The sequence below is a fragment of the Salmo trutta genome, chromosome 22 (assembly GCF_901001165.1).
Source record: "Salmo trutta chromosome 22, fSalTru1.1, whole genome shotgun sequence".
Lineage (NCBI taxonomy): Eukaryota > Metazoa > Chordata > Actinopteri > Salmoniformes > Salmonidae > Salmo > Salmo trutta.
The window spans coordinates 29,235,467-29,251,985 of record NC_042978.1 but is presented as its reverse complement, the minus strand read 5'-3'; the positions used below and the strand labels follow the sequence as shown (position 1 = coordinate 29,251,985).

Sequence of the window (16,519 nt, the reverse complement as noted above, 5' to 3'; positions counted from 1 at the left end):
ATAAACTACTGGAACTGGAAGACAAAGTGCACAGGAAACTGAAGGAGGAAAAGAAGGGTATTAGAGCAACTCCACAGTTGCCTGAATGAAGGAACACTGGACAAGAGATAACTCCTATCTAATGGACAGACACTCCTATCCTGTCCTGCAGATGACTGAGGCGAGAAAAAACTCATCTGATTGACACTATGTCATTGATGGAAGTGATGAATACTGTTTGCCTTATTTTTCTACATTGGGAGGCCTCAAAGTCAATGAGTGCTGGTATTATGTTCTAATTTGATTGCCACCATGTCACTTCACTCATTGCTGCTGCTACTAATGTATTGTGTTTGTATTGCATGTATTGTCACAAACACATTTTAAAGTATGTGTATTATTTAATGTATAAAATAATGTAATAACGTTCCAATAAACCATATGGCTTTTATTAATGATGTCTGCCCCACTGATGCCCTGAATGACTTTGTGGATTCAAAGTGGTAGACCTACTCTAACTGTAATGATTTTGTTCATTTTAACCAGCATATAGGGCCTACTACTGTAAATGCATGATCCACTTCACATAATTGTTTCTCTGGCTTGCTTGTTTTTTTTAGTGCTGTGATAACAATCAATAAAAAGGTTTCACCAGACATTGAAATAAAAGCAAAACTGCACATAGCCTATTTACAACATAGGCTACACAAAAACAGGAATATTCACATGACGTGACATCACTGTCTAAATAAATGCATAGTGTCAATCAATCCAAATTGCGCCACGATTGACTGTTGTCTCCACATGCAAATCCTGTGCGGTCCATTGTTAGGAGGCTGTCAGCAGTAGGTCTACTATCCCCCATAAAGTTCACATATGTGGTCTGTGTGATCCAGTCCCCTGTCCTCTGTGGTGTCCCGCCGGGGTGCGCACATGTGTGGTAGTGTATCTGCTCCGGGGGTGGCTGGGCGCACACCCAGCAGCTGTCGTCCTCTGCCGGAGCCTCTGTCAGCATCTCCTCCTCGACACCGCTGAGTTTCGGGTTGCAGAATGCCCAAACCATGCCGCAGAAATACACGAAAAACGACCCCATGACGAAGACCATGAGAGCGTAAGATTCGATCATCGCCTTCGTAACTGCAGATGTCATCGTTCATGTGAATTATGTTGTGCGTAATTAATGTGCATACACTTTCCACCAACCCAAACACTTCTCTCTCTCACCAGCAACAATAGGCTGAAGCAAGCAGATAAATCGCCGCTATAAAATGATATGGAGAGCTATAGAAATCCAGACAAACATTGATATCTCGCCAGAGATGACTTGGAAAGGTAGTAAATGTCTTTGATCCAGCCTCAGAGGAGCATTCCCTCTGCGCAGTCTGATGTGATGTCCTGACAGCTCAATGACAATGACAGTCACAGCAATCTACAGTCCCGTCTGTAGAGCGGTGGAGATCATAAGCAATGGCTATCAGGGCTCAAAAACATGATTCATCATATTCTTATTTCAGAGAGGACAGCATCCTGGGATGGGCTAAACCTTTAACAGAACCAGTCATGGCAAGGGTGGGCACTCGGCAGACAGGAAAAATTGGATGTAAAATGGAGCTTCCCTCTCTGGAACGAACCCCCTTTCATCTGTGGTGTCAAAGTTGTACCATTTCTCAGAGTCTGGTTGATTCCTCCACTATGGACATGGCTAGACTATGTCTCTCAATGTACATAATAATGTTGACAGACATCAGGTAGGAGTTATGAGGTTATCACTATATAAATGAGATATCTCACAGTGTTTGTCATTATACCCTGATGAAGACAGTTTCTCTGTCGAAACGTTGGACATAAATATTTTAGCATCTGAGCTCCTAGAGTGTGCGGCTCTCCTTTATTTTTTAGGAGTTATCAGGTGCCGTATGCACTCCTAGCAGGAAAAATACACCAATTTAGGTCTGCGTCCATATTAACCAAGTGTCTTAGAGTAGGAGTGCTGATTTAGGATACATTTAGCCTTTTATAATGAAACAGATTATTATGGACATGACCTAATCCTAGATCAGCACTCTGAGACACTTGATAAATACAGGCCCAAATCTCAGCACTTCAGAGGCCACTCCACACAAATAAAATGTTTATACCCTCCATAGGCTACAAATAGTAATTCAAACCCTGATTAATCCTCTTTGTAATAAGATAGAGACATAATAAGACACAAATCTGTTAGGCAGTGGGCCTGGCTCTTCTCCTCTGACTGGCAAGTAACCTATGGCTGCCATCTGCTGCCCTTAAATTATCTTTCTAGACCTTTCCTGTTTGACAATGATCCCTGGTTCTCTTTTAGCTAGCAGCATCCCATCTACTAGCTGGCCCTCACACTTTCTGTGTCACTCACTGTAAGTTGCTGATCAGCATTCCTCCCCATATGCAATGACATTATCAATAGCCCCTAGGACCTATAAATCAAATCAAAGTGTATTGGTCATATACACATGGTTAGCAGATGTTATTGCAAGTGTAGCGAAACAACATATACTGATACTTAAAATATCACAAATTATTGACTGTTCTGAATTATGCACAGATGTCTCAGGTCACTACCAGAACAGTGTTTTAGATTTATAAGTCAGACTTGGTCAGGCCTAGGCCTAATTGACACTGCAAAGAACTGTGGAGGCATTATATGGAGCAACAATGTTGCAAAATGTTTGAGAGTGACTATGGCTATTCGGTGTGTGTATATACAGTGGATTTAGAGTATAGAAAGGGTGGGAAAGATCTCCCATACAAGCCTCATACAAAGTAAATGCTTGAATGCAAATTGAAAACTACAACAGACAGCATGAGCATTCATGTTTGTCAACTGGAGAAAAACGAAACGATGAACTCGTCCCTCGTTGTGGGTATAGTAGTTTATTTGAGTGAGCCGCCACTTATGTTTTTCCGACACTCTCCCTCATCAAAGAACTACACGCCCCACCCGGCGCCAAAGTTTAAGTCCCGGATGTCTATCACGCCGGAAGAGAAGAAGGGTCTTTCCCCAGCCATCTTGTGGCAACATCTAGCGAAGTGTTCGCACCAAGCCTCGTAGAATCGGAGGAAAATCCTGCTGAAGGGGCGCCATCATGCCCGGACATATGCAAGAAGGTTTCGGCTGCGCCATAGCCAACCGATTCGACCAACTATTTGACGACGAATCGGACCCGTTCGAGCTGTTGAAGGAGGCGGAGAACAAGAAGAAGGAGGCTCCTGTCCCTGGTGCCGCCAAGACCGCGGCGCAAGCTGCCAAGCTCCAGAAAAAGGAGTCCCAGAAAGACAGGAAGGTCGTCCCTGCAGATAAGAAAGATGAGCCTTTGACACCGGTGACTCTGAAGAAAGATGGTAAGACTGTTTCCCACAATAGTTGTCCTCTTGATCTGCAAAATCGCAGTTCGCCCTGGATAGTTAAGTATTAACTTTAAGTTAGCTAACTTAGCTAGCAATGCTTTCAAAGCCTCCATGAGGTCGACATGATTCCCTTTGTCAACTAAAGTTGAAATGCTTATCACAGTCGTTGCACAAAAAAGTCACGACAGTGTAACTAGGTGTGGTACAGTATTGTGCCCCTTGAAAACGAACTTGCAGGCGAACTTGTTTTGCTGCCAATATTAAAACGCCTCTGGCCTTGTTTAGCCAGAATTGTTAGCCGCAAGTTAATTAGCTAACGTTAGCTAACCAAAGTCATTTGCTAGTTTGCTACCAACTACCTGTTGACCAGTGTTTTGATTAGTTCATACTTATTAAATGCACGATTGGCGAAATCGTTTTTTTGCTATATAAATTGTTTACCTAGGTATCCGTGTATTCACACCGGGCTGTAAGCCAACTTTCACATGTAAAGCGATCGTGCTAGGTTAAAATGTAGTATTGTTTTCTAACTAGTTAACCTACGAGTTGGCTAGCTAGGTAGCTCACTAGTCTTTCGCTACCTGGTTGCATTAACCCGCGTCGTAACCAACCTCGTGGCCCAGGTTTGGAGTGTGCAACAGCGGCTGCCACCTAACTGTCACTCGCTAAATGGCGCACAACATTGTTCTCGACTAGGCAGGGAATGATGTCATCTTGCGTAGCGCGGTTGTGAATGTGAATTCTTCTGCTACTCGGTAAACGAACAAGGTTAGAGAAGGCGATATGTTGACCAAACAATTACATTGTCGTTTACGTCTGCTTGAGTAAACTAGTGTTACTCGCCTATACATTGTCATGGTTAGTAGTGTAAAATAGGAGGCCCCTGTATTTTGTTAACAGCTTAGTTTCACCAGTCAAAAGCAAAGCTAAAAAAAAAAAAAATGGAACCCCAAGAGAAGAGACAGGTGCATGCACCAACGTGCGTTCAGCTGTTGGTGGTGCATGGTGTGGGAGTCTATTTTGGTCAACAGTGGGAGGGACTTGTCAGACCAGTCTCAGAGCATGTTTTCATCTGCTGTGTACTGTCATGATGGATAATACAAAGCTCAGCCTCGGTTTATGTTTGTAAAGAAGTTTACATTTTATTTAAATTCTCCGTATTTTAATAGTGTGCCCTTACACTCCAGTTCAGCACGTCAGTCCTGCTCTCTTTTGGATTTGGGTCTTGAGAAAAGTTCTAACTGTGGTCTCCATTAAACCCCGTTTGAGTTATTTTTGGTAGAGAATCTTTGGAGAAAATTAGTATTGTACTTGTTTTATTGGGGGATCAATTACTAACTCTCCTCTGTCCTGTCCTACTCCAGGACCTGGTCCCAGGAGGATGGGTCCCAGACGTGAGGGTCAGGGCCCCGCTGGGGGTCCACCCCGTGAGGGCGAGGGCCGCCCTCCTACAGACAGACCCCCCCGGACAGACAGGCGGCCGCCACGCCGTTTCGAGAGGCCCCCCGGCGGAGAAGATAAGCCAGCCGAGGGAGGAGAGTTCTCTGTGGAGAAGTGAGTACTGTGTAGAGCAGGGCCGTGTTCAGTTGGCACCAAACGGGAGTGTTTTGAAAAGGAGTGAAAGGAAGAGGTACTAACCCCAACAATAATACGACTCAGATCCCTGTGGGTGCAGGCCTTTGTTGCAGTCAAGCAGGAACCCATCTGATTTCACAAACTGATATTAGTACTTAACAGTAGAACCGCTGGGCCTCGAGGGGGATCCCCCTCAAGCTAATGAGCAGTAATTCTGACTGCAACATTGTAATTAATTCATATCATATATGCTATCAAAAAGTAATAATTTGGTTGTTTATCACTATCATTTTCATTCGTTTGGTGTTGTAGGCTATATGTAAAAACGCAACACAAATGTAAGTGTTTCGATCCATTTTATTCTTGGAGTGCCATTGTTACAACTATGAAACAGAAGGCCTATGTGTTGGAACGAGGTAACAACTTGTTTTAATAACATCTAAATATATCAGTAGCCTAAACATACATGCCAAGTGTGCTTGATAAATATTGAAAATTGCCACAAAGCATTAATGGCATATTAACTTTGTCAGTATGACAGCAGCAAAAAAAATGTAATTGTTAGCTCGCGCTTACATGGTGTCACATAAACGAGACGTTGCTCATATTGTTTTTTGCTTGTGATGTAGTGTCTGCTCTCTGTGATGACATTTTGTGCTCGCGTTGTCACTGTCTTATTTTATCTAAACGGTGCCGTCCTTTCCTCTCCTGTCTCAGTTTCATTTGGTGGTGGCTCGGGCACCTCAGGGTGCACCGGTCTGGCTTTTTTACGCTTAACTTAGTGACCCCTTAACACGCGAATCCCGTTAGCGGGATCGATTTTACAACAGCCAGTGAAATAGCGGAGCGCCAAATTCAAAACAAATCTCATAATTAAAATTTCTCACACATACAAGTATGATTCGCCATTTTAAAGATAAGATTCTCGTTAATCCAAGTTCATATTTATATCCAAAAATCTGTTTACATTGGGGCGTAATGTTCTTGCCTCCAAAACCTCCAGTGATTTTTGCAGAGAGCCACATCAATTTACAGAAATACTCATCATAAATGTTGATGAAAATACTAGTGTTATGCATGGAACTTTAGATAAACATCTCCTTAATGCAACCGCTGTGTCAGATTTCAAAAAAGCTTCACGGCAAAGCACACGTTTGCAATAATCTGAGTACGGCGCTCAAACAACAGCAGCAAGCCAAACAGAAACCCGCCATCTTGGAGTCAAGAAAACTCAGAAATAGTAGTATAAATATTCACTTACCTTTGATCTTCATCAGAATGCACTCCCAGGAATCCCAGTTCAACAATAAATGATCGTTTTGTTCGATAAATTTCATCTTTATGTCCAAATACCTCCATTTTGTTTGTGTGTTAGGTTCACTATTCCAGGCGCATGCTTGCTAACTCCAGACAAAGTCAAAAAAAGTTATACTAGTTTGTAGAATCATGTCAAACGATGTATAGAATCAATCTTCAGGTTGTTTTTAACATAAATCTTCAATAAAATTCCAACCGGACGATTCCCTTCTCTTTAGAAATGAAGATGGAGTAGGCTCGCTCCTAAGGCTGAGCGCATGACTGAACTCGTGCCTTATTCTGGGACACCTGTTTCCAGAAGCTCTTGTTGGCTCCCTACTCACAGTAAAAGCCTTAAACAATGTTCTAAAGACTGTTGACATCTAGTGGAAGCCTTAGGAAGTGCAACATGACCCCGTTAACACTACAAATTGGATATGGATTCACTTAAACTACAAGCCTCAGATTTCCCACTTCCTGGCTGGATTTTTCTCAGGTTTTTGCCTGCCATATGAGTTCTGTTATACTCACAGACATCATTCAAACAGTTTTAGAAACGTCAGTGTTTTCTATCCAAATCTACTAATAATATGCATATCCTACCTTCTAAGTCTGAGTACCAGGCAGTTTATTTTGGGCACGTTTTTCATCTGGATGTGAAAATACTGCCCCCTATCCCTAAGAAGTTAATTGAGGACCCCTTCGAGATACAATCCCGCTAAAGGGATTGGTTGGACAACAACCAGTGAGATAGCACGGCGCGAAATTCAAAACAAAAAAATCTTAAAATTCAAGTATTATACGGCATTTTAAAGTTACTCTACTCGTTAATCCAATCACATTGTCCAATTTCAAAAAGGCTTTACGGTGAAAGCAGAACATTAGATTATTTTAGCATAGCACCTTAGCAAAAAAAGCCATTTTCCAAGCACGGATAGCCATCACAAAACCAGATATACAGCTAAAATTAAGCACTAACCTTTGACAATCTTCATCAGATGACACTCCTAGGACATCATGTTAGACAACACATGCATTTTTTGTTCGATCAAGTTTATATTTATATCCAAAAACCCAATTTTTACATTGGCGCGTGACGTTCAGAAAAAGTTTTCTCCCCATAACCTCCAGTGAATAGGCACATACATTTACAGAATAACTCATAAGCGTTGACAAAATGTATAACAATTATTTAAAGAATTATAGATGATCTACTCCTTTATGCAACCACTTTGTCAGATTTCAAAATAACTTTACGGAAAAAGCACATTGTTCAATATTCTGAGTACAGAACTTAGCCTTCAATGCTAAGCTATACAGTTAGCCTACAACCACGGCGTCGACAAATCTAAAAAAATATGTTAGAAATATTTACTTACCTTTGCTGATCTTCGGCGGAATGCGCTCGGATGGGCACCCACTTCCACAAGAAATGTTCATTTGTTCTGCAAAGTCCATCATTTATGTCCAAATACGTCCATTTTGTTGACCCATCCAGAACACTTTACAATGCCATGTGGCGTGGACGCAAATACATAGATGAAATGTTCAAAGTTCCATTACCGTTTGTAGAAACACGTCAAACAATGTTTACAATCAATCCTTTAGGGTATTTTTTAATTTAAAATTGCGATAATTTTTCAACCGGGCAATAGGTATTCATCCCAGAAGATGAAGAAGAAAAATAAAAAACAACAAAGTCACATGCACGCGCGTCATAAGACACCTTTGATTGACTGAGCAACAATTTTCTGCCCGGTGACGGATGAAATCCTAAAGATTGTTGACAGCCAATGGAAGAGTTAGGAGGTGCAACGTAAATCCTATGTCACTGTAGTTTTTCAAGGGATTCAAAAGAAAAACTACATTTCTAATTTCTCCCACTTCCTGATTAAATTTCTCAGGTTTTTTGCCTGCCATATGAGTTCTGTTATACTCACACCATTCAAACCGTTTTAGAAACTTCAGTGTTTTCTATCCAAATCTACTAATAATATGCATATTCTATTTTCTGGGCCAGAGTAGTAACCTGTTTAAATTGGGTAGGTTTTTCATCTGGCCGTGAAAATACTGCCCCCTAGCCCCAACAGGCTAATGTAAGACAGTATTGTTCTCGCTTAAAAAATGTAAACTTACCAGTCGTTTATTGTGTAAACAAAAATGACCCCGTTCTCTATTTGACAGGAAATGTCCCCCTCAGGCTGTCAAAGGTAACCCAAACATACCTTAATTATGGGTTCCACTCCACCACCACTCTACTGAGTTACAAAGTCATGCCACCTTCACTGATGGTTTTTCACCTTTTGCCTTGCCACTTAGATTAAACTGTAACCACACAGCAGGGTGGGTATGTAGAGTGTCGATGAACATATAAAACCCTGTTATGATGCATTTCAAATACGCCTTTTCCGTTGTGGAAAGAGTTGCTGATCTATTGTGAATAGCCAGGGGATTGTTACATTTTTTTACTCACAATTCAACAGTGATTTCTCTTAAGGTAGAATCCTGCATCGGGTCGGATACCCATGGTTCCCTATCGGTGAGCCGCAAAAATATCAACTGGTGGGTGAAATGAACATTCTTTCAACACATGGGTCGGGTCGTGGTTCAGAACACTTACATTGTGGGCTGAAAACATTTTAAATCAAGATAATACACCTTTTTAAAACCCAGGAGCTTATTGGGTTTGAATTCCATTCTGTGACCGGTGAGACAGATATAAGGCTATCAGCCATGCACGCTTTGAGTGTGTGTGGAGTCTGGAAATGTAATTTATTTGTGTGGTGCCAAAATATTCTAATTTATCCACATGCAGAGATCATGTTCCCTCTCTTCACGTGAGAATCACTTTCCCTGGATAGCTTGGCTCACGCAAAAATGGCTAGCATAGGCCTAATTGGAGACACAAAAGAAAGGTTATGATAAGGGAATAGGCTACAACACCATCGTGGAAACAGTTGCTGCGTGAGTGGAATCCCAATTTGGGAGGATGGATAACAATGCGGTACCTGCTTGCAAAGTGCAAGCAGGTAGGCCTATTTGTTTGCGATAATTCAGTTATTACATTAATTCAGGTGTTTGTTCATTAGACCATATGCAGGCTATATAATGTGTAAACCAGTGCAGCTGTTAAGTTTGATAAGCCTACTAAGTAAATGTAGCCTATTTCTGCAACCTATATTCAGTTCTATGAATGGTTTAATTAGGCCTAAACTATTTGATGATAATCTAAACAATATTTAATCTAAAGGTATTGTTTTAGGACAGCTATTGGCTTTCATTACAGGTAAGAAGGCTAATTAGAAGGTTCTTTCTCTGTGGTTTCAGTGACTTGTTGCATTGTGAAAATAAAAATGTATTTTTCTTAATTCATGGTATGGTTTCTGTTTATCCAAATGTTGAATAGACATGCAGACAAATTAATTCATGCAGGAAAGGGGAATAATAATAATTATGCCTACTACTCTGGAGTCATAAAAACAATGAAATATATTGATGTTGTATGTTGGGTAACGGATCGGCTCACGGAACAATTCTATCTGGGTGGGTCGGGTTGCGGAGAAAACTCTTTCCTGATATTGGGTGGGGCTCGGAAATGATGTGGCCGGGGCTGATGCTGCTTCAAAAAACGGATCCCTGCAGGACTCTACTCTAAGGAAGGATGGAATTAAGAGTGCATTTTCAAAGTATTCAAATAGTGCCTAAGGAAAGGTAAGATCTGTATGCCTATGGCATAACACTGTTTCAGTGTAATTCACAGTATTGGGGATTTTTCACACATTGTGTTTTGGGGTCCTTATTGTACCACTTAATGTTTGTTATATCTTCCATTAGTCATGTATTGGGGTCTGTTCGTGAAGATGTCTGCTCTATTCGTTACATTTCTATGTACAATGTTTCACCTCACTGAATACACATCACCTGTACCTTCCTGTGAGGCAGCCTGCTGATTGGTTGGTTTCCTTGTCTGTACAGGCCCATTGGTGATAGGCAGATGAGAGGACGTGGAGGTGGCCGAGGTGGTATCCGTGGCGGCAGGGGCCGGGGCATGGGCAGGAGCGACGGCTTCGACGCCCGAGGAAAGCGTGAATTCGACAGACACAGCGGCAGTGATCGATCGTACGTCTCCTGTGTCATGTTGTGAATTATGTATTAACTCCGGGATGGATAAGTCATATCTCATTATTAGGCCGATTTCCTACTCTGGATCTAAATGGCATGCTCAATGGAGAATCTCCATTCTAACCAGATTTTTGGTTGTTGTCCAGATTATGACTAACCATGGGCTAAAAGTAATTTTTAGGGTGATTATCCATTGAGATTGCTTTGTAGTCCAGGACTAGGCTTAATCTTTGTCTGGAGAACTGGTGCATAAGAACTACTTGTTTTGAAGTATAAGAACTAGTTTCAAAATAAAAAAAATTGTGATAAACTGTTTTTTGCTGGAGAGACTATTGATGTGAAGCTGTGTACTAAAGCCCATGTTGTTTCAGCAGCCAGAAAGGTGAGGAGAAACGTGGAGGAAGTGGATCTCACAACTGGGGCACCGTCAAGGATGAGATGGGGTGAGTATCACAGCCGACCTAGCACAACACATTTTCCCTCTCGACTTTCTCAAAGGCTGTCTCCAAACCTAAAGTGTTTTGATTTACCTTGTTCAGTTGTGTGTAAACTAAGTCAACGTGTTGAGTCAAGACCCCTGGTCTCTATACTGTCCTGGTCACTTGTCAACATACTCAATGTATGAGAGCCAAACTTGTTTTTTTCCTCTCCACAGTGAGCACGACCAATCGAACGTGACCGAGGAGACCCCCGAGGGAGAGGAGCCTCGGCCCGCTGACTCTGAGAACAAGTGAGTTGAGGGCTGAGCCTTAAACCATTTCTCCCTCTTCTGCCCAGTGTTCACTCCCTCTCAGGAATTTAAAAGCACGGTCTGGATGGATTCTCCACCATATTTCTCATACTCTCCTGCCAGTTGTGTGTTCTGACAGTTCTGTTTTCTGCTGTGTGTTGTAGGGAGAATGAGGTTGGTGAACCTAAGGAAGTAGAACCCAAGGAGATGACTCTGGATGAATGGAAGGCCCAGCAGGACAAGGAGAAAACCAAGGTGGAGTTCAACATCCGCAAGGCCAACGAGGGAGCCGACAGCCAGTGGAAGAAAGGATACGTGCTGCACAAGTCCAAGGACGTGAGTAGACTGTCAAAACCACAATACTGACTTAGCCTCCATTTTTTTATTTTACATGACCTATGTTTTCGTCCCTCTCCAATAAAGGAGAAGAAAGCTGATGCTCTTATTGAAGCTGCGGTGGAGGCTGAGGCAGTTGCCCCTAAGGTGAGTCTCACATCTGACAGACACGTGCATTCTCTCTCCCCATGAACATTAAAGGGAGAGTGTGATATTTTGGCAATTCTGGCTCTTTTTCTGTCTACCCCCTTGAACTCATGGATAGCAGTTGGAAGGGAGTTGAAGGTTGTTTTGTAAGCTATTGCTAACTAGCGTTAGCACAATGACTTGAAGTTCACAGAAACAGCTAACATGCTTGGATCTAATCATCACAACTCTTATCTAAATGATAGGAGCGCACGTCTGCTTCACTCCCTCTGAACTGACTGCCGTCCGGCAACAAAATAACAGTTTCCCGTTAACCTCTCTAGGACCGGCGGGACGAATTCGTCCCACCTACGTAACAGCCAGTTGAATCCTGTGGCGCGATTTTCAAATACCTTTGAAATGCTATTACTTCAATTTCTCAAACATATGACTATTTTACAGCTATTTAAAGACAAGACTCTCGTTAATCTAACCACACTGTCCGATTTCAAAAAGGCTTTACAACGAAAGCAAAACATTAGATTATGTCAGCAGAGTACCCAGCCAGAAATAATCAGACACCCATTTTTCAAGCTAGCATATAATGTCACATAAACCCAGAAGACAGCTAAATGCAGCACTAACCTTTGATCTTCATCAGATGACACACCTAGGACATTATGTTATACAATACATGCATGTTTTGTTCAATCAAGTTCATATTTATATCAAAAACCAGCTTTTTACATTAGCATGTGACGTTCAGAACTAGCATACCCCCCGCAAACTTCCGGCGAATTTACTAACAATTTACTAAATTACTCACGATAAACGTTCACAAAAAGCATAACGATTATTTTAAGAATTATAAATACATTACTCCTCTATGCACTCGATATGTCCGATTTTAAAATAGCTTTTCGGTGAAAGCACATTTTGCAATATTCTAAGTAGATAGCCCGGCATCACAGGGCTAGCTGTTTAGACACCCACCAAGTTTAGCCTTCACCAAAGTCAGATTTACTATTAGAAAAGTTTGATTACTTTTCCTGTTCTTCGTCAGAATGCACTCCCAGGACTTCTACTTCAATAACAAATGTAGGTTTGGTCCAAAATAATCCATAGTTATGTTCCAACAGCGACGTTTTGTTCGTGCGTTCTAGACACTATCCCAATGGTAAATAACGGTCACGCGCACGGCGCATTTCGTGACAAAAGATTTCTAAATATTTCATTACCGTACTTCGAAGCATGTCAACCGCTGTTTAAAATCAATTTTTATGCAATTTTCTCGTAAAAAAGCGATAATATTCCGACCGGGAATCTGCAATTAGGTAAACAGCCGAAAGAAAATATATCACGGGGTCGAATCGGGCACGCGCCTAATTCCATTGTCCTCTGATCGGCCACTTGGCAAAGGCGATAATGTGTTTCAGCCAGGTTTTTCCCGGGCTCTGAGAGCCTATTGGAGCCGTAGGAAGTGTCACGTTACAGCTAAGATCCTGACTCTTCAATAAACAGAAGCAAGAACAACAACACCTTGTCAGACAGGCCACTTCCTGCATGAAATCTTCTCAGGTTTTTGCCTGCCATAGGAGTTCTGTTATACTCACAGACACCATTCAAACAGTTTTAGAAACTTTAGGGTGTTTTCTATCCAAAGCCAATAATTATATGCATATTCTAGTTACTGGGCAGGAGTAGTAACCAGATGAAATCGGGTACGTTTTTTATCCGGCCGTGCAAATACTGCCCCCTATCCCCAACAAGTTAACAATAAATCTATAGCACTTACAGTACAATAAAACAGGTAAAAAATCATTCTCAGCTCTTTATGAACTCTTGAAACAATCCAAATATGAGGATTTAATTGACACAGTAACATTCATTTAATCTGTCTTCACACATCCAACAGTGTTTGTTCTCCCAGGGTTCTGTGGGAACATCACGCCTCGGAGAAAGCCATAGATAAGGTGTGCCCCGTGATAGCCCGCAGATGGTCAGCCATCCAAACAATATCATAAATGGTGATCGAGTCATCATGCTGGGCCTTGGCATCTTCATCATCGTTAACATTTGCTCACCCAATTTTTAGACTATACACGCAGTAACTTTACAAGTGTATCCATGAGTTCATCCGAGTGTTTAAGTATAAAAAGGATTGATTGTCAATCTTGCACTATCCTTTAAACGCAGAACTCGCAAGAACGATTGTCACTGTGCACAGTAAGGGGCCGTTCGTTCGCTTGCTGTCGGCTAGGTGGTTTTAGGGACTACCCACCGGTGGGCAACTGACGGCTGTCATTTTCCCTTATTTCTACATGTAGAATTGGTTTGCAAATTACAGCCAGCACACTGTTCAGAGGTGCTAAGTACTTTTGACCAGCAGATGCTCAACAATCCTACTGGTCTGTCCGTGCCATAAGATGACAGAATGTGGCTCAGACGTGTGTTCTGTCATTGATGATCTCTCTTCCCCCCGGTCTCTCAGGCTGAGGACGATCACCACTTCCGGAAGCCGGCCAATGACATCACAGCCCAGCTGGAGATAAACTTTGGGGACCTTGGACGCCCCAGCCGTGGTCGTGGTGGGCCCCGTGGCGGCAGGGGGAGCCGAGGGCGTGGAGAGGGCAGAGGAGAGTTTCGTGGAGAGTTCCGTGAGCGTGAGCCCAGGGAGCCCCGCGAGCGTGATAGTGGAGCCCCCACCAGGCCGACCCGTGGAGGACGCACTGACAAGGTAAAGAATACTAATTACTACTGGTCTGTTACAGCTGCTGTGGAAAGGATTTGAGATTAAAAGGAATTTGGATTAAGTACAACATACATGGTCATTTCACTGTATATGTCTGATAAATCTAATTTCCTCTTGTTTTCCCAACCCTCTAACCCTCCTTTCAGCCGAGCGGGGTGATTGTGCCCAATGTGGATGATCCAGAGGCCTTCCCGGCCCTGGCCTAAGATGGAGCGGCTGCCCCATAAGCCCCCAGGAGCCCTTAGCAGTCCCCCCAAGCAGACCCCTAGGCCCCTCTACGAGGCTCGCATGTTTCTGGATCCTTCAGCAAAAATGGTATGATGGAGATGACCGTCATCGCTCATGACACTTGCATCTGAGGACTGAATTTTACCCGTTTTGGAAAAAAAGAAGAGGGGGGGAAAAAAATACAAAAAAGAAAGAAAAAAAAGAAAAAAGAAAAGGACTTGTTGCTACTTCTGGAGGTTTTGTACTTAGAAACAAGGTAGCAGGGACGTTTTCATACGGTATTTTTTTCAGAGATTATGCGTTCTTCATTAATAGTTTTTTTGTATTGCTGCTTGAAAATATGCATTTCCAAATATAAGGTATGAGAAGAGTTATCCTTTTAGCTTGTGGTGTCCCATAGCTGTGGAGGGATGGAACCCAAGCCAACTAGCTCTTACCATACTGGGTATTTCTGAAGAAGTTTCTGTATCATCACTCAGTGAGATTTTAAGGACTGCTTTAGTTCTGGGGTTTTATGCATTTTTTTTTTTTTTTAAGTAAGGCCTAGACCTCCGATGCAGGCCTGTAAAAGTAAACTTTTTTTTTTCATGGTAAGAGCTCTTTGAGTGATTGTATTTCTGATGGTGCAGATAAGGACATGCCTAGATCTTTGATCTAGTGATTGTACCTACACCCAACAAATTGTTAGAATGGAGCCTAATTCACTTATCTATTAAAAGGTATAGAAAGGAGTTTCCAAATGACTCGATAGATCACTTGCAGGGGGAAGGAATACTTCAATTATTTAAAATGTATCACTGACATCTTTGGATCGTGTGGCTCCTATGTACTGTTTCATTTACACACTCTTGGGCTGTGTCTCAATGGTGTACAGTGGCTTCCTGTCCTTGTTTCCTCTATACTGATCTGGAAACACAAGTAACATATTAGTTCAGGTCCAAGGAAAGAAGAGGAAGCCAATTTTAGACTATTGAGCTGTGGTCTTGATAATTTGGAAGCCTTCAGGCCTTGCACTGTTTAAACACTCCACTCCAGGGCAGTGTTCAGCAGGGCACCGTGTCACGTAATGTTAAAATATAAATACACTTAATTAGAACAGATTTTGCTCTTATGAAATGTAGAGTAAGGAGTCATGTTAGCTCTACTCGTGGCATTTCTATGCAACGCTCTGTACATCGCACCCTGCTGAACGGGGCCCAGTATACTGATACAATTGTGAACCTGCTCTTGCAGTATTTCCTGTGGTGGTTGAATATCCTCCATTTTGATTTTACCTCTGGTTCTCTACTGCGGCACTACTGCGTAATTGCTCTGAAAGAAATACAGTTGTGTGTGTGTGTGGATCAGCCAAGTGCTCTACAGATCTGTGTGAACTCTAACCCTGCTATTATAGACCTCTGTCGGTAAATAAAGAAGGTCAATTCAGTTTTGCGTTGACTTAAATTCCGCCACATGTATCGATACAGAATCACACACACAAGAAGCCATTTTGTGAGTTGGTTGCTTGCCACCGACATGGTGAAGTCTGAAAATGTATGTCCCACTACTGTGTTATGGTAGATTGGCTGATACAAAATGAAGTCCTGACTCACTGTGTACCACGTGGGTTGCGTCAGTCAGGCTAGTTTAATGGTGCACTGGTTCCTGAGTAAAGTGGAATTAAGAAATTAAACATAGGGCCGATTCACTTAATTCTGATGGCAGAAGTTTTAGCTCCCTAACTGTGAAATGTGGCTGTATGAATTGAAAGCTAAGACCTTTCTCTGCGCGATCTACAGTACTGGGGAGCAGGTAGCCTAATGGTTAGAGTGTTGGACTAGTAACCGGAAGGTTGCAAGATCGAATCCCTGAGCTGATAAGGTTAAAATCTGTCGTTCTGCCCCTGAACAAGGCAGTTAATCCACTGTTCCTAGGCTGTCATTGTAAATACGAATGTTGTTAACTGACTTGCCTAGTTAAGTAATGGTTACATAAAAAAAGTACCAGTCAAA

At 42.2% G+C, this 16,519-nt stretch overlaps 1 protein-coding gene across 2 annotated transcripts; it reads left to right on the top strand.

Annotated features, from left to right (window-relative positions):
• The first annotated feature begins 2,983 nt into the window (after positions 1-2,983).
• LOC115158553 (plasminogen activator inhibitor 1 RNA-binding protein) lies at positions 2,984-15,953 on the top strand. Of its 2 annotated transcripts, none has more exons than XM_029707650.1 (9): positions 2,984-3,357; positions 4,728-4,917; positions 10,210-10,353; positions 10,731-10,799; positions 11,012-11,086; positions 11,251-11,422; positions 11,510-11,569; positions 14,040-14,285; positions 14,447-15,953. In XM_029707650.1, the coding sequence occupies exons 1-9, from the start codon at positions 3,102-3,104 to the stop codon at positions 14,504-14,506; spliced, it is 1,272 nt and encodes a 423-aa protein (XP_029563510.1). In that variant the 5' UTR covers positions 2,984-3,101; the 3' UTR covers positions 14,507-15,953. The 2 variants fall into 2 exon arrangements, with proteins under 2 accessions (XP_029563510.1, XP_029563509.1); XM_029707649.1 differs by having other exon boundaries at positions 10,728-10,799.
• Positions 15,954-16,519: the final 566 nt, after the last annotated feature.

Excerpts from the sequence above, each read along its gene's own strand:
- LOC115158553 (XM_029707649.1), top strand. The coding sequence starts at position 3,102 with ATGCCCGGACATATGCAAGAAGGTTTCGGCTGCGCCATAGCCAACCGA. Across the intron at positions 11,087-11,250 it reads CCCGCTGACTCTGAGAACAA|GGAGAATGAGGTTGGTGAAC; the intron begins GTGAGTTGAGGG and ends TGTGTGTTGTAG. Across the intron at positions 14,286-14,446 it reads GTGGAGGACGCACTGACAAG|CCGAGCGGGGTGATTGTGCC; the intron begins GTAAAGAATACT and ends CCCTCCTTTCAG.